The 23,883-nt window shown below is 37.3% G+C and overlaps 2 protein-coding genes across 7 annotated transcripts in view; one reads left to right on the top strand and one right to left on the bottom strand.

Moving 5' to 3' along the window:
• Window positions 1-5,933, top strand: part of POLR3G (RNA polymerase III subunit G) — a 46,708-nt gene extending 40,775 nt beyond the window's left edge. For all 6 annotated transcript variants that reach the window (XM_086413037.1, XM_086413034.1, XM_086413031.1 and 3 more), the window contains one exon: window positions 3,546-5,933. In XM_086413037.1, coding sequence (XP_086269163.1) covers window positions 3,546-3,632 — 87 coding nt within the window. In that variant the 3' untranslated portion in view covers window positions 3,633-5,933. The remainder of the gene's footprint in view (window positions 1-3,545) is intronic.
• Window positions 5,934-6,692: 759 nt separating this feature from the next.
• Window positions 6,693-20,585, bottom strand: LYSMD3 (LysM domain containing 3). Its single transcript, XM_086413028.1, has 3 exons — window positions 20,412-20,585; window positions 14,979-15,241; window positions 6,693-10,620 (listed from the first exon to the last, which is right to left on the bottom strand). The coding sequence occupies exons 2-3, from the start codon at window positions 15,231-15,233 to the stop codon at window positions 9,955-9,957; spliced, it is 921 nt and encodes a 306-aa protein (XP_086269154.1). The 5' UTR covers window positions 15,234-15,241; window positions 20,412-20,585; the 3' UTR covers window positions 6,693-9,954.
• Window positions 20,586-23,883: the final 3,298 nt, after the last annotated feature.

The following is a 23,883-nucleotide window of genomic DNA, read 5'->3' on the forward strand; positions in this document are numbered from 1 at the left end:
GCATCAAGTCTTTGGCACTAGGAGAATTATAGCATTGAAATTATAGTGATACCAAATGGAATGTAGGAGGTAAGAGTTACTTGTTAGACAGCTTTGACCGTGGAAGTCCGTAAGTTAGGGAAATGGTTCAGTTTAGTTTCAGATTTATCTACTTATCACTTTAAGTCAGCAATGAGGTATAAATTACGGGTTTAGTCATATGTTGAGGGGGTATCCAGAAATACCATCAGGTTTTAAATCCCAAAGTGCATGTGGATGCTATCAGAGAACATTCATAATTCAACCTCAAGTATGACTGAGTCAGAACTCCGTATTTTAGATTTGGGATTTCCAACTTTCAGAAACAAGGTGCATTTCAAAGTAAGCTGGAGTCAATCAAGCACGGTGATTGTGTTGGTCACGGCCTCTTTGGGGCTTTGTAGATGCCTCACGTAAGAAGGCTTTGTAGATGCCTCACGTAAGAATGTGTTGATACATTCCAGTGACCACTGTCTTCACTCCATTTTGGCTTCACACACCACAATGATGAATCTTTCTTTTACCTGAACTTCTCCACCTAAGAAATCTTAATTATATGCTACAATTGCCTTAAATTTTGGTTTTATATTGGTGTGCAGGAAGCGTACTGATTCATTTTTATCTGCTTCCAAATGGCTAGCCAATTGCCTGCCTCATGTACTAAATAATTTTCTTTCTGCATTGATTTGAAATTCTCCTTTATCAGCTCTTAGATTCCTTCATCTGCTTAGATGTATTTCTGGCCTCTGTTCCATTGATCTATGTCTGAATCATCACTAAGACATTCCAATTAATAGAAACTTCTCATTATTTGTTAATATTTTAAGAGCATGTTACTCTTTTTTGAAATTTTCTTGAATATTCTTTGGCTTTTGAAATGCTCTGTTTATAAAGTCTAGACTTGAGCTGTGTTTGAAATTAAGATCTGTCCTAACAAAAACAACAAACATTAGAATTCTAGTAATTTCAGAATTCTATATAGAGTACTAAACACCACCAATGGGTTCATATAACTGTATTTCATTTTTAAAAAACCCAACTTTATATTTTAATAAACAAATGATACATATTTTAAAGGTGAGGCTAGGTGAGTCTGGGTATAAGCAAGCTCAGAGCCTTTCCATATTTAAAGTTACTCTCTTTGCTCTTTCTAGCAGTTAACTAATGAAAAATTACTGCTAATTAACTCATTGGAGAAAGAAATGGCAACCCACTCCAGTGTTCTTGCCTGGAGAATCCCAGGGATGGGGGAGCCTGGTGGTCTGCCATCTATGGGGTCGCACAGAGTCGGACATGACTGAAGTGACTTGGCAGCAGCTCATTGATATATATATATTGAGGATGTGATAAGCATTTTGTTTGGAAGAGTAAAATGGAGCGAATTATCTATATAACACCTACATGTAAAATTGAGAAAATATGGACTTTTTCTTCAGCCTTTTGAATGTTGTAGTTAAAGAGCAGGGGCCCAAATGAAGGCAAGAACCCTTTACGCCATCAGTTTCAACAGGTTCTGACTCTGTACCCGTCTATGTATCAAGATGACTAATCTCACAGAATTACCAAATGTGAGTCACTGAACCCACTTGGACGTGCACATGTCTAAGCCCAAGTAGCATATGCTCAATTTGAAATGCAGTGTCTCTTCCTTTCTCATTTCCACTTGTGTGTACAAACTGACTAGCTTACACTTTCACACCAGTGTCCTTAGCAAGGCGGCCTCACCTGCACCATGCCACCCCTCCCCTATACACTACCCCCAGGATTCAGCCGGGTTTCCAGACTGTTGGGTTTCTTAGCACCAGAGAAACCAGGACAGCTTCCTAGATATAGTAAGGGTCTGAGCTAGAAACAGGAAATTACAGTGTTTAGTGAGGACAAAGTAATGAAAGACATATCTGAATAATATGTTACCTTTCTTACATTATTTATATAAATTTATATATAGTATCCCACCATGCAAATCCTAAAAAAAATGATATCCAGGAGACTTTCTTTTGAGAATAGTCTCTATTTCTTAATTACTCTGTGATAATTCCTGCTATAGATAATAGAGATATGGAGATTAATTTGGCAGGGGGTGAAGTAGAAAAGAATAGCTTGTGCTTTGCCAGGCAAAGAGGGCCACAGCAGGCTAACACCCTCAAAACAATATCTTGGAGGTTAATTTTTTATGGCAAATTTCAATCATGTTCAAAAACTAGTGACTAGTAATAAAAACACCTACAGACTCATCATTCAGCTTTAACAATCATCAATTCATAGCCAGCCTTTCTGCCACTCTTTCATCCACCCAGTCTGCTCCTGCCCCCCAACCCCCTTCAAAGCCCCAGCTGCCTTGGATCATTGTAAAGCAAATCCCAGGCATTGTATCATTTCATCCATAAATATTTCAGTCAGCTCAGTCGCTCAGTCGTATCTGACTCTTTGCGACCCCAGGGACTGCAGCATGCCAGGCCTCCCTGTCCATCACCAACTCCTGGAGCTTACTTATGTGCATCGAGTCGGTGATGCCATCCAACCATCTTATCCTCTATCATCCCCTTTTCTGTCCACTTTCAATCTTTCCCAACATCAGGGTCATTTCTGGTGAGTCAGTTCTTTGCATCAGGTGGGTGAAGTATTGGGAAGTTCAGCTTCATTAGTTCAGTATGTACTCAAAAATAAGGGCTCTTTATCACATTATCATAGCTAATAGAATAAAATATATTTCTTTAATACCATCAAGTATTAAACCAGTGTTCAGATTGTTTTGATGGGAGAAAAATTTTTGCTTGTTCTAATTGGAATCTAGTGACAGTCCACACACTGCAGTTGGTTAATAACTCCCTTAAATTTCTTTTAATCTATATCCAAAATGGATTTTTGAATTTTTGGTAGAAAGCAGAAATATCTTGAGTCATATACATGGATAGTAGTCTTACTCACCCAGAAGAATTGGAATGTTCCCAGGGGATTAATCTCTCTTAAAAGAAACTGAGCCACCCTAGATAGAATGTAATATGTCATCTTCTATGTTTGATTCAGTATCTTGAGGTCTTTTATTTATTTTGATAGGAAGCAAAAATCTCTGCTTATGCTCAGCTATTACAACTGAAAACCTTAGTTCTGGTGTAGTCAAATGAATGTTAGTGTAAATTGGCTTCATTTATTGTTTGTACATTTGTTTGGAGTAAGTGTATAGTGGTTAAACTAGCTAAACCACGTATCATCCCTCCTCTAAGGTATAATGAATGAGATGTATCCTGGTAACATGTAATGGGCATCCGTATATGTTCTCTGAGCTAGTTGGTGCCTGAGACTAGTAGGGGATGGTGGTCTCGAGGAAGAAAGAGCACAGGTAGATGTGTGAAAGTCAATGTTTTAAGCATTGAAATAACAGAGGCTTCTTTTAAGCCTGGCCTAGTTTCTAGTTACCTAACTTTGGTATTTATAAACTTATGTTTAAAGGGATAGCCCACATCATATTCTTTAATGTTACTACTCATACTTTTGAAGTTTACTGAGGAGTGTATCATTTCACTTAGGAAAATGACTACATCAATTCCTACTTTGAAGATGGAGATGATTTTGGTGTGGACAGTGACGACAACATGGATGAAGCAACCTACTAGCTATGGAATTTCTCAAAAAATATTTTTATGAAACAGCTTCTGAACATTTGGACAGACTTATTTTCTATTTTATTTCTGATAAGGAATGAGTAAGTACTTTATTTTGTTACTGTTTTGTTGGAAAAATACTTGTTGCTAAAATATTCAGAACCACTTTGAGTTTACACACTAGTCACCTTACCAGTTAATTTCTGACACTGACCTTCCTTCTCAACACCTGTCATCTCTAATGTATTCATGTGGATTTTTTTTTTATGTTTTGGATTAGAATGTGCCTAAAGAGTTTCTGCATCTTTTTTAAAGAGTTTTTGCATCTTTTAATCTATGTATTCATACTTTAAAAAATTATTCTTATTTAACTGTTGATCTTTTCTAAAACTGCTACTAGTCATCATAGTGGATTTCTATAATCTGAAAGTTGGTTTAATACTGCACATAGAGCACTTTAGAAACAAAGAAACTTGAAAATAATTTTATTTTTTACTTTTACATGGCATGTTCTGTGCTACTATATTATGACTACATAAACCTACCTGAGCTCTTACAAATGCATATTTGATGAGATTAAAAGTTTTGTGATTGGAAACACACACACAGGGAGAAATGCCAATCTGAGCTAATTTCATAATTTAATCTCAAAGCAATACGAAGACCTGGGATAAATAAATACCTGAATTTGGGGCTAACTTCATACCATCCTATAGATCAATTAATCATCCCACTGTATCAAGTTTGTTATCTTTGAGTCACTGGTTAATGAAAAATTAGACTGAGGTATTTAATTTTGTACTTGATGAAAATGTGGAGTAAGTTCAAGTTGTATAAATCTCATTGCAGAATGCATATATGTGTAATCTTTGAGGTGTAGTGGCCTCTGTTATGTTTCATAGGACTCAAACTGTCCAGTTGATTTAACAATGCAGAATAAAACTCAGGTCACTTTGAAATTGAGATTAATCTTTTTTGATTCATTTAAAAACTAGCTCCCCTTTTTGTATTGGGGTAGGAGAGAGGATATCTAAAATCTTCAGCTTCCAATGACTCACATATGCCAAAGATTTTCAAGGACATTCTTATTATGTATTTTTTAAATGATTTATTAACATTATTCTCCAAAAAAATAATTTTTTCCCTCTTGGGAAGATACCACGCATTGCTCTCTGACCTGAGAATCAGAGCCGTAGATGCTGTTTCTACCTTTACTATTAAATTCAGCCTTGAAATTGAGCTTGGTTAGGTTTTCTGTGCCTTAGTTTCTTCACTTGTAAACAGTTTTCTATAAAAACTGCTTAAATTCCAACCAGAGTTTACCATGTGTGTTCATTCTCTCACCTTGTGGCAATGATCATGTTAAATTTGATTCTCACCCTCTAAAAAAAATTGTAACTGGCAAAGTGATTGCACAGTTTTGAGAGACAGACTTATTTTCCTCACAAATGTATCGAAATCTGATTTTCCCATCTTATTTTCTAGAGGAAAAAATGTGTATTGTCTTGTGCCATTTTGTAATATGGCTTTCTCAGGAAAAAAAGACCACTTTCAATTGTAATATTTTCTCAGATCATTCACTATGGGTGTGAGGGCCATTATTCAGTATTGTGCTGATCCTATGTGATTTCTTAAAGGAGTTTATGAAAAATTTTAAAGATTATAAATGGAAAACATGAATGAAACACTCTAAAGTAGCAATCTACTTAAGAGTAGAAGTCTCACTTTTCAGTTATAATGGGCAAGTCATTTAGGGTTGGTAAGTTACATGTTTCTTATTCTCTCAACTCCTTAGTACTACAGCTAAATACTATTTAATTTATACAAATCTTATTGTTCTGTTACACTTCCTTTTTTATGAATCTGAAGATAACATGTGAATCAGGCAAATACACCAAAGATACAGGAATCTTTTTTCCTGGCTTCCAGTTTGTTGCCACCATTTTAGTCCTGCAGATGGTAAAGTACCTACTATGGGCAAGGATTTGCTGGGGAGGCCCAGCCATGTCTATTAAGTGCATTGCCTTCCTCCTTGGGAAGATCTTTTTATAAGTTTAAAGTAGACTAATTGTGAGAACAGGCAAGAAGTATTTGCGGGTTGCTTTAACAGTGGCAATCTTATTTTTTTGGCTTAAAATCTAAGAAGACTGTGAAATTATTCTGTAAGAAGGTAAACTTTAGTGCAGAGATTCGCCTCATACTTGATGGTGAAGTGTCTTTAAAATTTCTATATATAAGATGCAAAATTGTTTTGTTGCTCTAATGCTTATTTTTCTGTATGTTTACACATTAAATTCCTGCAAAAAAAAAAAATTGTGTCCTTTTGTTTTATATTGTTTTATTTTGACCCTACTAAAATGTTTGAGAAAACTAATTTGTTAATACTTATTTTACAAACTAGTACGATAACTGTGTATTTGTTGAGCAGGATGCCAGTATCAGATGTTCTTGAACAAACAACCATCAACAATAAAACTCTAGGTGATGAAAAGCTGTAAGAACAAAGAGATTTGGATATTGAGAGAATGCTGACACTCACTGGACCTTGTTAACCTTTCCTTCCCCACTTTCAGATGTACAGTATCAGGGCTTTTCTTTAGTATGCTTAAAGGTTCTGAAGTTAGTAACTTTTTATAAGAAAAATTATAAATACAATTTTAAGATTAAGATGCTTTTAAAAATGAAGAAACCAAGGTTTACACCACAGATTCTCCATTAAATAACTCCAAATACCTGATTTTTGTTACTAGTATTTCTTACAATTAGTATTTTGAGATAAAAAGTTTGTTTCATAATAAAATTTAGATGTAAATAGAGCATATTGTTACATGACCAATCTGTAATCTCCATGCCTCGTAAGGCCTTTTTCACTGCAAATAACGTTCATCTGAAATTTGTTTTCATTTCCTTTCACTTATGTACTATAAGTCATCCAGTGTATTTTGTTTCAATATAAGGGAGAATCTGAATTGGTAAATCTTTGGCAATTCAGTCTAACTTACATAGTATCTCTTTTATCAAATAGAGGAGGAGAAAAGATTTGCTTTATTCAATTAAATTAACCAGCTTCCATTTTTTGATTGAATAATAAAATAGAAACTTTATTACATTTTGTATATCTTTTAAAATATGAAAAATAAGGGGCAGAAAGTTTTAAAACCCAGTTTTACAGATGTACATGCTAACATAATATTCTACAATTCCATGCTGCATTTGTATAAAATACATTATACAAAAGTTTTATATAATTTGCATACATAAAATAATTAAAGCATTCAGATTTCTGTGATCCAACAGTGCAATATGCACATACTTGGAAGAAAAATACTGATTTCCTGAGCAACGTAATTCAAAATAAGAATGATTCCCATCATAATGTACCGTTTAAATACAGACTTCCCAAAACTCCACCTTTACTCTGTAACACTTTGACTGTATCCTGTTTCATGGTATTTCGAAAACCTAATTAATTGTATGCTTCATATTCCAAGTAGGTAATTTTAGTAAAACTAATGATTGAATAGTGGTTCATTTAAAGAACTCTTCAGGCCACTGAACAAGTAGGGCTCAGAAAAAGACAAGCTTTGAAATACAAGTTTTCGAAGAAGTTAACTTTACTGTCTTCTAATTCCTAATGACTCTATAACTGATCTTAATATATCTTTTAAGGACACAAAGCCCATAATTTTCTAGGAATAGGATTGCAAAAATTAAATACCATCCATTGTTTGAAACAAGCTTAACCATTTGTACCCAAACTTTAAGAAAGAACTGCCCCTTTTAAAAATAAGCAGGTTTTTCTTAAACACTTGCAACTCCAACATTTTAAGTGAACCTAATGCAGTGATTCACAGTTGTTACTTTTACATACATACGTGTGTATGTATCTTCTAATGTAAAGTCTCAGTAAATTCAAATAAGGGTTTCAACACAAAAGCCACAATATCAAATGATAACTTTTCTTGTTTTATTAAGTTTTACAAAGTAATCTGCATTTACTACAAATTTTGTAGTACTACTTAGTACTTTTTAAAAGTTAAAATTATTTTATCTATTAAATGCTTAGGAAATTTTTTTTGACAAGGATTAAAATCTAGAATTCTATATATATAACATATAGAATTCTCTCTATATATAACATATACATAGAATTATATGTAATTCAAACTATATTCAATCAAGTAAAAATATATTTTTAATTTTTTAATTATAATATATATAATTCAAACATAAGGACAAAGGAAACTGTGTCAGGAGGATATGTTATACTTCCTTCAAGGAATAGGACACTCTGCAAGACAGAAAATGTTTTTAACCAACACAGAACACCTACTTTTTAAAATGTTAATGATTCTGGAAATCAGACTTCTCTTTGTCAATTTCCAAGTATCACAAGCAGAAAGGAATCCTTGACTATCTGAAATTTCATCAATTTGATGTAAACAAAGTTCTTCAAAGGCCATCTAGCCCATTCTATCCTAAAATAATCTTTTATTTTCTTCCCTAAAACTTGATTTTCAGCAGGCTTAATAAATACAATGTAAACTGACCAAGTTAACACTGAGCATAAATTAGAAAGATGCCCAAGGCACATTAAAACAATTTTTTAAATCTCAAACTAATCGAGTCACTCAAAAAATCAATTTGCTACAGACTTCCATATTAATGCTTTCTGGTAATCATCTAAGGCCCTCTGATATATATATGGAAGGGCTTTAATGTTTGACTTCTTTGTCCTATCTTTCTCTGACACATTGCTCCTGAAAGTACATTAAGCCTCATTAAGCATATATATATATATATATATATATATATATATATATATATATAGTTCACCTCACTTTGTATCCAGATTGAAATCTGAAATACAAAACAACTGGTCAAAAAGCTTAAACATTAAAAGTTAGGAAATAATGCCCAGAAAATGAGGTGTTATTATGTATCTTAAGGTACATACTTTATTATACACAAAACAGGCAAGCCAGACTCTACCAAATCTTGCTTCTAATGAATTAGATAACATTTTAAAAACACATACTTTAAAAAATTAAATCATAGAATCAATATGCAAATGCAATTTAGCCAGAGTCTGTCTGATGCACAGTAGATCTTAAAATGTGGCCCTATAAACCCCTTCTTTCTGACCAAACCATACACCTCTGGCCTCTGTTCCCCAGAGATGCTCTAATTCAGGGAAAAAGGATCTAAGTTGAACATTTTCTCTTTGAAAAACTCTAGAGGCTAAGGGATCAATAAAGCAATATGTCTGTTACTGCTAATGCTAATGGTCTCTTTACCCCTGCTTTTCTGCAACAGACCTCAGAGAGAGACTGCAAATGTTTCCATCCCATTAACTTGTGCTTGATAGTGAAGGTGGAGGCTAATTTTATACAGCCTATGTTATGAATCCTATTGGACTATCTAAAACAATGCTTAATTCTAAAAATTATATAAGGCATTAAATGTAATTAAGGCATGTTATTACATGTAATACAGCAACAACTTATCACAGTATGTGAGGAAATATTTGCTAAATAATGGTAACCTGTACATGTGTAACACTTTCATCAAAGAAGAACCAAAGTGCTTTCAAATATCAGAGGCAAATAAAATTACTTAAAAAACAGAAGCAGTGGCAGCATTCTTTAAGAGATAAAGATAACTTTTACGTCCTGACATAATCCAGTGTTCTAGTGACCAAATGGCAACTTCCCAACAGTAACACATTATTTGGGGGGTTTAATAATAATATATCTCACCCTCTATTACAGACATTATAGATAACTTTCCCATTTCTGTTCTACTTATGCTTTCATAGTGTATGAACTAAATGCTTTTTTAAAACTTCAAAATAGAATTTTAAGTGCTATCAAATAATTTTAGAATTAGACTTTCTTGCAACTGAACATCTTGATGGCTCACAGTATTAAAATTTTCATCAGCTGCAGACATCTGATGCTATCATTATTTGCTTAATAAATGTATTACTAATAACCTCAAAACAAAAATACTTTAAAAATAAAATTTAAAGATAACCAGTCTTGACTAAGAAAAAGATGCATTTTTCAAGAACTTCCTAGACACACATTCAAATTCATTTCTGCTTTAAGCATTGATACAACAGATACACAGATTCACTGCTTTCAATATCAACAACTAGCAACTGTAAGGATTTTATACTCAACCCATTTGTAAGTGGCTCCAAATAACAACAAAAGGTGAAAAACAAAGCATCTTCAGTCTAAATTCTGCCTTTGAAGTGGTTACTGACTGTAACTGATTGACCAAGTTCCAAATGCACATGTGATTGGTAACTGTAATTTTGAACTAACTGCTATGTTTTGTGTTGAGCAGCAGGTAACTGAGAATCTTGATTATATAGTTTATGATCATCTTGTGGACCAAAGGGTATTCCTTTAGTTGGAGCAATTCCATTTTCCATTTCTCTCTGCTGTGATGGGGGTGTGACTCCTGAATGCAAATGTGAAGAATCCACCGTTGAATGGTGACTGACATCCACCTTAGCTAAAATTTCATAATACAGCAAATAAAACACTGGTGTTATTATGCCTACTATCAACATTATCACTACAGCTGTCCACCACCCTATTCCCCAGTCTGCTCCATAGTAAGGATCCTTCCGTTGAATGTTTTTGTTGTCAGGTTCAAAACGGACCTGTTGTGCTGTCAAAGCAGACACCACCTCATTAAGGTTCTCTCTTTTGGTGTCTGTACATTTTACTATTTGTTCGATGTCTCGGTCTACTTCTTTTAGAAAGCTACCAGCTGACTCGGTGGAAGAAAGAGAGTCATTAGCTGACAAAACTTCCTGTTGTTCTGGAAGGTATTGAACAGTTGAAGGACGTGAAGCCTGTCTTCCTTTTGGAGGATAAAGTGTTTCAGTCAATGAACTAAACTTTTTTACTGGAATTTTGATAGACCTAAGGGCAAAAAAGTCTTGGTCACTGATGAGATTGTTAACCCTCTTGATATCTGCTACCTGTAAGAAAAAAAAAACAACATTCAACTAAATTCTGAATCAAAATAAAAGTAGTAACAATTCATTCATCCCAGTTACTTTTAGAGGGGAAAAAATGAGCTTAGTATTGGAAGTACTGAGTTATCACATCCAGAGAGATTTTATTTGTGGATAACAGTTCTACACCACTCTTGATCTACCAGTCTTAAGAAATCACCAATTATATTCTAACATCAACCCATATATTGTTAACACTAATTCTAGTTAAATAGATTCTAGGATCTTTTGATATTTCTCTTTGCACATCCTGTACAAATATCACACTCTGCTGCTTGTAAACAATTTGTGAAGGAAGGATTACAGACTTAAGTTCTTCTTATGTGGCAGTTAGAGTATAGGCAAATGTCAACTTAACCCAATAAAAGTACCATGTTTTATCAAAACTAAGATGCCATCCACTCTTAGGATGTCCCATTATTCTATGCATCATAAAGGTAAAAAACTCCACCAAATATTGAAGATGCCACCATTCTAATTTTAAAGATGTTAAAATATTTTATATTTAAAAATACATGTTGGAATTAATAAAGTGATAATTTATCTCCTTCACTTGTTTTCTGAAGCCATTTCCCCCCAAACTTCTTGCTGTAAATGCATTATTCAGCTCCTCCCAAGATCAGTCATTTTTATAGGCTTTCCTTGTATATTTTATATAGTCCTCAACCTGTCTATATATCCTATCCACCTGCCAACAATGGCAAGAGTAAGGGAGTATTTCTCAGGCTACCAATTACTATGCCAGGCTCTCCAACTACTTTTAAATTATTAGTTCATCAAAGCTGTAAACTAAGCCCTGATCATTTATCACCTGATTGATGTCAGAGAAGTTAAAGTAAATCTAGGATAAAACTTAGATTTCTGACATGGCCAACAATGGATAATCATGTCCCTCATTAAGATACGGAAGAGAGAATGAACACAGATTTCACACGTGTTGACTTTGAGGTGCCTGAGATATGAAAGTGGAGGATGTCCAAAAGGCAGTTAAGAGATCAATGTCTGAAATTCAGAAGAATGATCCAGCGAAAGAGAGAGATTTGTGGATTACCAGCAGAAATGATAATTGAAGTCACAAGAGTAGATAGATTTGCTAGAAGAAGGCAACACAGCAAAGATCCCTGAGGAATGCCAAGATCCCTGAGGAATGCCAACATTTGAGGTGCGTGCTGAGTAAGAGAAAGCCACAAAACAGACTGAGAAACAGTAGCCAGGAAAGCACTATATGATAGTGGTTAAAAGCACAGGTCACTTGGATTTGAAGCATGACCTTGACACTTTCTAGCTGTTATGATTTGGGGCAGGTTGTTTAACCTCTCTGCAAATCAGTTTCACATATGTAAAATGACCGTAATAATACTACCTACCACATACGGTTACTGTGAAGATTAATGTATTAAAATGTCCAAAGAACATCTATAGTGAAACACATATATTATGCAAGTGTTAGCTCATATTAAACTTTAACAGTAGGAAAATCAGAAACCTGCAGAATCCAGGTTGTCAAAGAGGGTTTTTAAGAGGCAGTAGTGACCTGGATTAATTGCATATTACTGATCCAGTGTGATGCAGAATGAGAAAAAGTGAATTCCTTTGACGTGTATGTGTGGAAGGAAAAGAGAGAGGAGATGACAGTGTAATGTTAAAGGGTGCTTCGTCATTTTACTACCTTAGGAATCTTTTTTAAAACAAATGAGGATTCACTGACAACATGAAAGCCTGACCCTATTCTCTTTAAATGCTCTTTTGTTTGGTATTGTACATTCCAACTAATACCTACTCAGCAATCTTTCTGTACCTTGCTTCCAAGATTTAGCCTCTACCTCTCTAAACACCCCTATAATGTTTTCTCTGTTATGCTAACTTCCTTGGTTACATTTAAGATTCCAACCCTGAACTTTTTATTCCTCTTATCACTGTTTTATAACAGGCATATTTTAATAATTCCTAAGGTTGAATATTTATAAGCAGAATATGGCACTAACTTCCATAATTTTTAAATGATAAATCCTTTTTGTAAGATTAATCGTTTTTTTCCCCTATTAGTTGAGCTCTGTCAAACAGAGCACTGTTTAACTCCTAACTCCGCTTTATCAATTTTCCCATTACTATGGACAATGCCATCTTCTCTGTTAAGCTAATTGCCTTTCATCACTCTACATTTAATTAAGGAAACAGCAGACACATCTTGTGATTGCCCCTAATACATTTTCTCTCAGCTTCTTCTCTATCCTTGCTGTAAGTATTTTAGCCCACGCACTTATACTCATTGGATATTCCAATAACCTCTTTCTTGGATTCCCTCTAATTCACCAGCAGGTTCTCCCTGCCCCACCCTACCCCCATTTTGCAGCACTCTTTAAAACCTTAAAATGATGTTCTTACTATATAGCACACTTTTCCTCAGTTATCTTAAAGCACAGTATCCTAGTCTGTGTCACTCATTTCTGACACACCTAATAAACTTCCTCTGTTGTCTGTTTATACCTCCTTGCTATCTTTTCTACTTCACTGTCATGTCTGAAATACTTTGTTCTTTTCAAAACCTCCCTGATTAAAAATATGACCTATTTTTAAATCATTCAGATGGCATTTCAGATTTCTCTTTTTCTAAGAAAACTTTCTAGGCTCTAGAAAACTGCTGTCTTTCTCTAATAAAACGACTAGACCATATTCTTCTCTTGGATCTCCATGTTGATATTTTTAGCCTTGTCCCAATCTTAAAAGTCTTGATTACTTTCCATTAACAACCTTCTAAGGTTGATTTCTCCATGGTCTTATTTCTCTACAGAATACATATTAACAATTTTATCTGCATTAAAGAATGAAATCAAATCATTTTCTGATTTAACAATAAATGTTCCCATACATGAACAAATCACAAAAAACCCCAAACCCAGCTTTTCTTACTCCATCAAGAAATGCATTTCAATAAAATATTTTATTAAATGTTTAAATTAAAATGTGTAATATTTGTTTTGATCAATCGTGAATAACTGCAGTACTTATTCATAAAAAATAACACATAGAACCTCATGGTCGTAGGAAACTTTATAAAATTAAATTTAAATATATATATAAATTTACCATAATTTATATAAATTTATCATAAATTTATATATATATAAATATATATATAAATTTATCAATATATGTGTGACAGGTAATCAATAAAGGTTCTCAAGCATAAATATATTTTACACTATGAAAGATTTTGAGGGGGAGAATGAAAATATTAATCAAGGAGAAAAAGGAATATATAAAATTTCATGCTACTAAAAAGACAGCTCATATATTTTAAATGAATGATTTTAGGTAGCAAATCCTGGTGGTATTTAGAATTCCATGCATACATTTAAAGAATATTCTAATAGTCTTATTTTTAAATATCAATATTGACAACATTCTGGAAATTAAATTCTTTGAAACAATTTTAAGTCATGATGTATTTAAGATGTTCACTTTAAAATGTGTGAGATGTTACATAGTACATTTCAAAATTCTTTTGGGAGCCTAAGAATAAAAACTTTGATAACAAAGGATTTAAACATGTTTACATGAAAACAGATTCCATGTTATGGATGCAAGATGGACATGACACAGATATAAAATGAATTTAAACAGAATTTAATACCTAGTAAAATAAAAAGTATACCTTTCCTCTATAAATCCCTCTTAAGAGAATCTATTTCACAGAAACAAAGGTATTAGTTAGTGACGACATTCACTGCCCAATGCAAAACATGGAGGAAATCCTGACTACCCATGAATAAGAGAACAATTTAATAACTGTGGTATATCCATACTATGGAACATCGTAAGCTATATACCATAGTCAGACCTATATGGCTATGAGGGATGTCCATGATATACTAAGAAATGAAAAAGAGGCAACTTACACAGTAACATGGATAATATAAACCAATTTTAAAAACATCACCACATACATATACATCTCCCCTGAGAGAAGGTATGGAAAGAGATACACCAGTGTGTGTTATCTTAGGAAATTGGGACAGGAAAAATATTTTTCTCATATATTTCTACATTCTCTTACAACTTGAATAAGGAGAAAAATAAATACATTTCAGTGTTTTCAATCTGAAAACAGAATCATGACTTAGAAATAAACAGAATTCAAGTGTTCACTTAAAATTTAAGAAGTTAACATCCACCAACAGGATAAGAGATTTCTGTGGAAAGAGGAAAAAAAGTAGGGGGTGGAGGAACGAAGATAAAAGGGTACAGACTTTACTCCAACTTGTACTATGAACAAATGGTGTATTTGGGGCTGCATTATGCAAAGTCAGATTAAAACTTACCGTACAACAGTACTGAAGGGCTATTGCATTTAAAGTGTCTCCTTCCTGTATATCTTTTGTTAACACTATAATGTCATCTAGTCTATCTTTTGATGTACTTCTTCGGATTTTTTCTTTTCCTCGGGATCGAAGCTCATACACTTCAGCATCTTCCTCCAACATATCACTGTCTGCACAATTTCCAAATGCATGTACTTGAGCACTTGAATGAATTCCTGGAAGAGGAAAACTACGATTCTGATGCCTCCCAGCCATGTCCAAATCTGGTGGGGAAAGAAGGCAGAGAAAACTGTGGAATGTAGCTGACCCATTTGACTGATTTACATGAATCTTATATTCAAGACACTCTATATTTTGTTTTTTAAAGAATGGTTTGAGTTATTTAAAAACTTAGGTTCAAGTTTTGTAGCTGTTGAAGAACAATGAGCATATCTGGCAATGGAGACAATGGGATGGAAGAGGTAATCCATTCTTTCAGATTGTATGTCACAAAACAGTGATGCTTACATTTTAATAAGGGCAAATTGCTGTATTTTTTTAGGTCAAAAAATTAAGTTTCCCCATGCTGAGTATGTGAAGAAAATATAAGAAATAATTTTAAGATCACATATCTTAAAAACGTGTGATCATATATATAATTTATAGATCTGATGGAATCAAAATATAGTTTTTACATATATACACACTTTTATAAACCCCAAACTTTCTGAGTTGTCCTGAGTTTTAAATTCCATGAGACTGAACTATCTTTTGGACTCCCCTCCCACTTCCCTGGATCAGGCTAATTTCAGTATTTATACTTAGTACAATATGTGCCATCTATACAGGTCATGATTTTGCTCTCAACCAGGGATTTTTCTTCCCCCCCCCGCCCAAGATTTTTCTTCCCTCCCGAGATTTTTCTTCCCTGGCAGCTTTTCATCAAACTTTTAGCTTACCAAAGCTCCCATGAAACTAAACTTATAGTTCATAGAGACTGTGAACAGACCCCGTTTATTTAACTTATATGCAGAGTACATCATGAGAAACGCTGGACTGGAAGAAACACAAGCTGGAATCAAGACTGCCAGGAGAAATATCAATAACCTCAGATATGCAGATGACACCACCTTTATGGCAGAAAGTGAAGAGAAACTAAAAAGCCTCTTAATGAAAGTGAAAGTGGAGAGTGAAAAAGTTGGCTTAAAGCTCAACATTCAGAAAACGAAGATCATGGCATCCGGTCCCATCACTTCATGGGAAATAGATGGGGAAACAGTGGCAGACTTTATTTTTCTGGGCTCCAAAATCACTGCAGATGGTGACTGCAACCATGAAACTAAAAGACCCTTACTCCTTGGAAGGAAAGTTATGACCAACCTAGATAGCATATTCAAAAGCAGAGACATTACTTTGCCAACAAAGGTCTGTCTAGTCAAGGCTATGGTTTTTCCTGTGGTCATGTATGGATGTGAGAGTTGGACTGTGAAGAAGGCTGAGCGCCGAAGAATTGATGCTTTTGAACTGTGGTACTGGAGAAGACTCTTGAGAGTCCCTTGGACTGCAAGGAGATCCAACCAGTCCATTCTGATTTCTTTGGAAGGAATGATGCTAAAGCTGAAACTCCAGTACTTGGGCCACCTCATGCGAAGAACTGACTCATTGGAAAAGACTCTGATGCTGGGGGGGCTTGGGGGCAAGAGGAGAAGGGGACGACAGAGGATGAGATGGCTGGATGGCATCACTGACTCGATGGACGTGAGTCTGAGTGAACTCTGGGAGTTTGTGATGGACAGGGAGGCCTGGCGTGCTGCGATTCATGGGATCGCAAAGAGTCGGATACGACTGAGCGACTGATCTGATCTGATCTGATCTGATTCACTTATACTACAGAAAAGACAATTTAAGACTGAGATGAGAGCTCACTTAAGTGTACTCACTCACAACTCACCTTCATCAAGCTGACCTATTTTCATTAAAAAAGAGTAGGTGGGAGAAATTCTCCAATGGGAGGGGCATTTGGTGCTACATGTTCTGAATGGATGACTTTGACACAGGCGTGCCACGATGTATGGCAATGGTGTCTGCGTCATCAACCACTCCTGTGAACCCAACTGCTTTCTCGAGTCATCCACGTGGAGGGCTAGGGGCACATCATCATCTTTACCTACCCTGTATTGCTTCCTGCGTGGTGAGGAGCTCATGTATGACTACAAGTCACCACTGACGATGCCAGCAACAAGATGCCGTGTAACTATGGTACCTAGTGCTGCTGAAGCTGTGGCTACCTGCCACGACCCCTGTTGCCAACTTGGCCCTAGCCTGGGGACTTCCTCATCCCTCCCAGAGCATCTCACCCCACCATCATGTTCAGGGTGGATGTGGGCATGCAGGTGGCAAGGGCTCTGCCTCCCCACCTCCAGGCCACCCAGCAATTACCCCCTTCCTACCCTGGGGCCCCAGAATATAGACACTGCCCAAAGGTTTCTAAATCCCTTCTCACCTATGTTAGAGTGGGATCCCAGGTGGCAACCAGACCCTCCCCCACCAAAGTCTATCAGTGTTAAAAACAAGAACATAAACCAATTCCACACTCACGGTTTTAGCTTCATATTAATTATTCACATAAGGAAGGATAGATTATTTTTAATAATTGTGAAAGAGAGTAGAGAAGTAGTAAAAGGAATTTGGAAGGTAAAATACTTAGGGCTTAACAATGTGGCTCAGATACGAAGAAAAGAAATTAGTTAAAGGCCACACCAAGATTTCTGATTTGTGTCCCTGAGTAAACGCTGGTGCCATTCACTAAGATCTGGAACACTGGAAGAGCATGGGGTGAGGGTGGGTGACTTTGATTATAAATTGCTTTAGGATAACCAAAAAGAATGTCAAACAGTCAAGTGGACTATGCGGTCAAATTCAGAAAGGTCTGAGTGACATAATTCATGACTCGCCTGCACATAGGTGGAAACTGAAGCTGTATAGATAAGATTACCTGGAGAGAGAGGGTGCAGAATAAGAAAAGTGGGTCCAATGCGGACCCTTAGAGAACTGCTACATTTAGTATCTAGATGAAGGAAGATCAGCCTGCAAAGAGGGAAAATAAGTAAACAGAGGAGGAGGAAATCATGAAAATGCTGTGCAATGAAAGCCAAGACTAAATGATTCCCCAAAGGCAGTTGTGAATACTATGGACAAGCACCAGGTGGAAAAGAAAAAAATCAGAAAAGACCAACTCCAAAAGTCTGAATTTGTAATATATACAATAAATCATCTACTATGTTGGGACATACTTAGAAAATTTTGATAACTATTTCGTATCATTGAATCCAACCCCAGAAAACCAGTTTCTGTCCCTGCTCTTATGGCAATATGGTAATGCTTTAAAAATTCAAGTTTCTACTCAATAAGTAACTAATAGCTACATATTAAGTCGATTATTTCACGTGTACAGCTACATTATTTACTACCATAAACTGACTCAGCAGCCACCAAACTACAGAAACCTACCCACATTTTACATCTCAAAAGCAGTTTTAAAATCACATCTATTCCTTCAAGGAATTCTAACAAGTGACAACTCTAACAAGGTTAAAGATGAAACTTGTTTTAATATCATAATAAATTAAGGATGCTTTATTTTTATTTTGTTCTCAAAGAAGTTGAAAGAGTATCTCACCTTCACCTAAAACAGATAATAGTTTTATTTCCACTTTTTTAACAGTCTTTCAATACTGTCTTTAATCTAGGAAATATCTGAATACTGTGGATTCCTAGGCAAAACTGTATACATATGCACACTTTTCTGGGGATAATATTCATTGTTTTCATATTCTCAAAAAGTTTTACAAGTTATGAACCACTTAATATACAGCAATTTACACTTGGTTATAGGGATTGGTGGCAGGAGGAAAAGGGGACGACAGAGGATGAGATGGCTGGATGGCATCACCGACTCCACGGACGTGAGTCTGAGTGAACTCCGGGAGTTGGTGATGGACAGGGAGGCTTGGCGTGCTGCGATTCATAGGGTCGCAAAGAGTCGGACACGACTGAGCGACTGAACTGAACTGATACTATAACTCAGTTATGCTGCCAACTTTAGACTTTTTCTCCTGATAATTTGTTCTTAGAATCCCCAAGTGGCTTAGTACCGCTGAAATTCACTGAGCAAGGCACAACAGCCATTTTAGATACTATTATCAACGTCTCTCCATAGTATGTGCTACACAGGTGGCGCCAGTGGTAAAGAACCTCTCTGCCAATGCGGAAGACCTAAGAGACGCAGGTTTGATCCACTGGTCGGGAAGATCCCCGGGAAGAGGGCATGGCAACCCACTCTGGTATTCTTGCCTGGAGAATCCCAGGCACAGAGGAGCCTGGCGGGCTACAGTCCATAGGGTCGCAGAGAGTCGGACACGACTGAAGCGACTTAGCAGCAGCGACTCCATGATACACTGCGAAACAGTATCGGTCTCACGATCTTTTCACTCTCCTTGTACTGAAGTAACGCAGGCAGTAGAATATCACAAACTGGATCGTTCGTTTCTGAATAATCAAGAGTTGGTTGTGTCCCTAACTGACATGAAAAGCTAGACTCTGGCCCTGGCATATAATTATCTGAGCCAACTATATAAAAGATTACAAAGTACACAGTAGTGAAGTCATCTGGCTCAATTCGCGCCACCTGTTACAATTCTCTTAGGGCAGGACAGAAAGCACAAGTGCCTCCTTCAGAAAACTAAAACAAGCCTGCATGCTACGTAGATTACAAGACACCCAATGGACCCCATGTTAAAGTACTCATCAGCTCATTCGGTAACTGAAAATTATTTCCCCAATGCCTACGTGCTCTATAAATGCTGTTGGGTGTTTTCACTTTGACGTTTCCTAAGCAAGTAGCAATTAAAAGGGCCACAGGTCTCAAGCTACTTCAGCACTGGGACAGTATCAGAGAGAGTGTTTTCTCAGGGCCAATCGAGTTTCTAGAAACTTAACTTCCCTCCTCCTCCTTTCCACACGTCTAGTTTTTTTTCTGTTACACCTAGCGATGATCAAACCTCAGATCCCTATGTTGTCATCGCACTTGGGACGATGTGGACCAGCTGCTGTCAACGAATATTCAACACAAACACGAGGTTGTGGGAGAAAGGTAGCGTGTCTAGTCGGGAAACGCGATGCTCAGGGATTCGGGCAGGGAGGAGCCTTTCCTCCGAGCCTCAGTTTCCCCGAGAGTGTAACAAGGGGCTTTGGTGGAGCTGGTCTCGAAGGTCTCCGCTGCCTCGGAGTCTCTTCCAAGCGGGGCCGGGGTCCGAACCCCCGACAGCCCGCCCGCCACATCTGCGGCCGCTGGGTCCGCGCCGCCTCCAGCGAAGGGGCAGTCCGGGCCCCAACGCCGCCGGCCGGACTCGGCCACCTCCCACCCCCTCACCCACCTCTGGCCGCCATCTTTACCTGTCCCGTTAGCAGGGGGGACTTAACGAGGAGACGGCCACCAGGTCCGCCGCCGCCGCCGCCGCGGTCCCGGGCCAGTTCATGGCCGAGCCTCAGTCTCTGACTGCCCCTGTCCTCCTCCACCGTCGCCGCCGCCGCCGCCAACGTCTCCGCCTTTCGTGCCGTGCGCCGCCGCCACGTCCGCAAACCTGCCGTGCGTCATCGCGTCAAGTGGGCGGAGGTGGGAAGAGACCGGGAGGAGGAGGAGGGCGGGGGCGCGAGGGCGAGCCCAAGAACCCGGGACTCCCTAACCACAGGCCGACGCCGGCGCGCAGGCGCAGGGATTCCGCTGTAGCCCGGGAGTCGGGTGCAGGTTCCAGCCCCGCCCCTGACTCCTCCCCTTCGGCCCCGCCCCTTCATTTTCCCCAGTACATAAACGCTCCGGGGCCAAGTCCGCAGGCTAATCCAGCTATTTGGGCGGACCTCGTGTAGTCGTCTGTTTCATTCGTACCGCGTTGGCAAAGACCGGCTGGAAAACACTGAGGGGGGCGGTACTGATGGTTTGTGAGGGTTTGTCCGGGGCTGCTGTGCATTTCCTCTTTGCCTCTGAAGGTTTGTGTGGTGTGGGGAAGGACGCCCCTAAGCATTGACATCCATGTTTTAAATTATTCCATGCTTCTTCGTACTGAATCCTCTCGACTCCTGCAGAAAAGACAAAATACTGGAGGGAAAAAACCCTTGGGCGGCAGAGGACAATTGTTTCAGCCTTTATATTCTTAGATGAGGAAAGTGAGCCACCTAGAGTTAAGCCCCGGCAAACAGTTTGCCCTCGAGCCCCGGGATTTCAGGCTTCCTTTTCTCAATGAGACAAGGCTGTTTACAAATTGCAATTTAGTTTGTTTTGAAAATTAACTGAAAGCCTACCACGTTTGTTTTGGAGTCAATAAGATTTTAGTTTGTTAAATGACAAACTCATGCCATCATACATGGTGCTTCTCAGAAATTTACTGAATGAGTGTGATACGTGTTTGCATTTATGTGAATAAGTGTAAAGCGTTTTTAATGATGTGCGTAATGTCTCCCAGTGTTGACGTTAGACTTTACACTTTGACGATCAGGCTGTTCTTATGACAATATAAATTTTAGACCCAAACAGGCAGGGTGCAGTGTACTTCTTTGAGGAATGTCTGAATATTTATGCATCATGAAGTCTTCGAGGCTTTGTTTTAGATTATTTTCAAAGATTATGTTTTCTGTTTTCTGGGAAGTGCCTCAGTAAAGGTTAGGAATTCTGCATTGCAATCTTTTTTCTTTTATTTCTGAAGATAGGCACTGTGCTCCACAATGCAAGAAAAAGAACTGGAGTAGAAGACTAAAAAAAAAAATGTTTTTTAAGTTTGTCGGAGCTGTTCTGTGTGCTGTTGCCCTTCTGACACCCCTGTCTGTAACCATTTATCACTGAGACATTTTCTCATCAGTAGACAAAGGATATTTTCCCGACTGGATGTGTAGGACTCAAGCAGCTCAGCCTTCATGAATGTTAATGTGAATACAACCTTCTTTCTGCATATAGGTTTCTTTTCTTATTTTAATGTCAATAGGCAGTGGAATCCATGTGAAAGTCCAAGAGATAGAATTTCAAGCGCTTCTACAGGACTGCTACCTATTTCCTTTGTATAAATACTTTCTCAATGATATGTGCATGCTCTTGAACCATTATTTATATTTAACAAAGGTGCAGTTACTGAACTTTGTACAAAAAGATAATAATAGAAATATATTTTATTATAAAAATATACAAAGGAGGCAGTTAGCCATGAAGTTTGGCCAAGTTCCAAAAAACTGGCCAGTAGGAACAAATACTTTGTCTGAGAAAAGGGATGTCCCTAGTACTGAGCAAGGCTAAAGGGATTTTCAGTTTTTTAGATCTCTGACAGTTTTCATTCAAAGGCTGTAGACAAAAAAAAAATGTAGTTTCTAGGAATGTGTATTTCTTTCATTAAACATTTAGGTTTTGTAGTATGTCCCAGAATAAAAACTGTATTTTAATAAGAGTGTAAATTGATGCAAGCAGTTAAGACTGTTACTTGGAAATATGAAAGTTAAAAATGTAATTGACTGAATTATTACATTGCAAAGTAATTACCTTGGATTCACTTACAGATAAACATGTATAAGATGTAATGGGTATGTTCAGGAATGTTTATTACAGTAATAGTCAAAAATCTGAAAATATGTTAAATGTTCATCAATAACAGACTGAAAACTTCTAGTACTTTTAAATAATGCAATATTATGCCTTTGCTCAAAGCAATGAAGTTGTTTTTCGTATTTTCTGATTTATTAATTTAATTACCTAATATGTTTTTTCTGGAGAAGAACTATGCATGCAACCTTTGTTCTAGGCATTGGGGATACAATGCTTAAAAAGCCAAATTTTCCTTATTCATGGGGCTTCCATAACTAGGCACATGGAAAGAAAGTACTCCAGAACGTATTTTAAAGAGAAAAAAAGTAAGATGCCACATAGAATGTGTGATGTCATTGCTTTGGAATAAAATTTTAAATGCACACCCCTCACCCTCCTTACTCTCACACACACACATTCATATATCTGTACAGGAAAATGTGTTTAATTTTTCTTTCTAGAAACTAAAGAAATTTTTGAAAGGACTAGATGTGGTGCAAACCTTTGCCCTTTCTTCTTAGACCTCTCTACATAGACTGAATTTTTATTACCATGTGCCTTTATTATTATTGAAAAATATTAAGGCTGAAGACTTTTTTTTTTTAATTGGCTGTGCTTGCTGGGTCTTTGTTGCTATGTGGGATTCTCTCTGGTTGCAGCGAGTGGAGGCTACTGTCTAGATGCAGTGTGGGCTTCTCATTGTGGTGCCTTCTCTTCTTGCTGAGCACGGGCCTTAGGGTATGCAGGCTTCAGTAGTTGTGTTTCCTGGGCTCTAGAGCATAGGCCTAATAGTTGTGGCACAAGGGCTTAATTGCTCTGTGGCATGTGGGATCTTCTTGCATTGGCAGGTGGATTCTTTACCACTGACCCACCAGGGAAGCCTGCTTTTTATTGTTGAATAACTGGAGTTGTTTTATCCACAGTTAACCAGTAGTCAACCATGCACCGCTTAATCATTCCTGAGTCTCTTTGTGCTTTGTATCCAAGTAGTGAGTATCTATCAGAGAAGGCGATGGCACCCAACTCCAGTACTCTTGCCTGGAAAATCCCATGCGTGGAGGAGCCTGATAGGCTGCAGTCCATGGGGTGGCTAAGAGTTGGACACGACTGAGCGACTTCCCTTTCACTTTTCACTTTCATACATTGGAGAAGGAAATGGCAACCCACTCCAGTGTTCTTGCCTGGAGAATCCCAGGGACAGGGGAGCCTGGTGGGCTACCATCTATGGGGTCACACAGAGTCGGACACGACTGAAGCGACTTAGCAGCAGCAGCAGCAGCAGTGAGTATCTATAAAAAAAAGAAC

This window comes from Bos grunniens, chromosome 7 (genome assembly GCF_055505025.1).
Source record: "Bos grunniens cultivar Pamir isolate PY7600 chromosome 7, Bosgru_T2T1.0, whole genome shotgun sequence".
Lineage (NCBI taxonomy): Eukaryota > Metazoa > Chordata > Mammalia > Artiodactyla > Bovidae > Bos > Bos grunniens.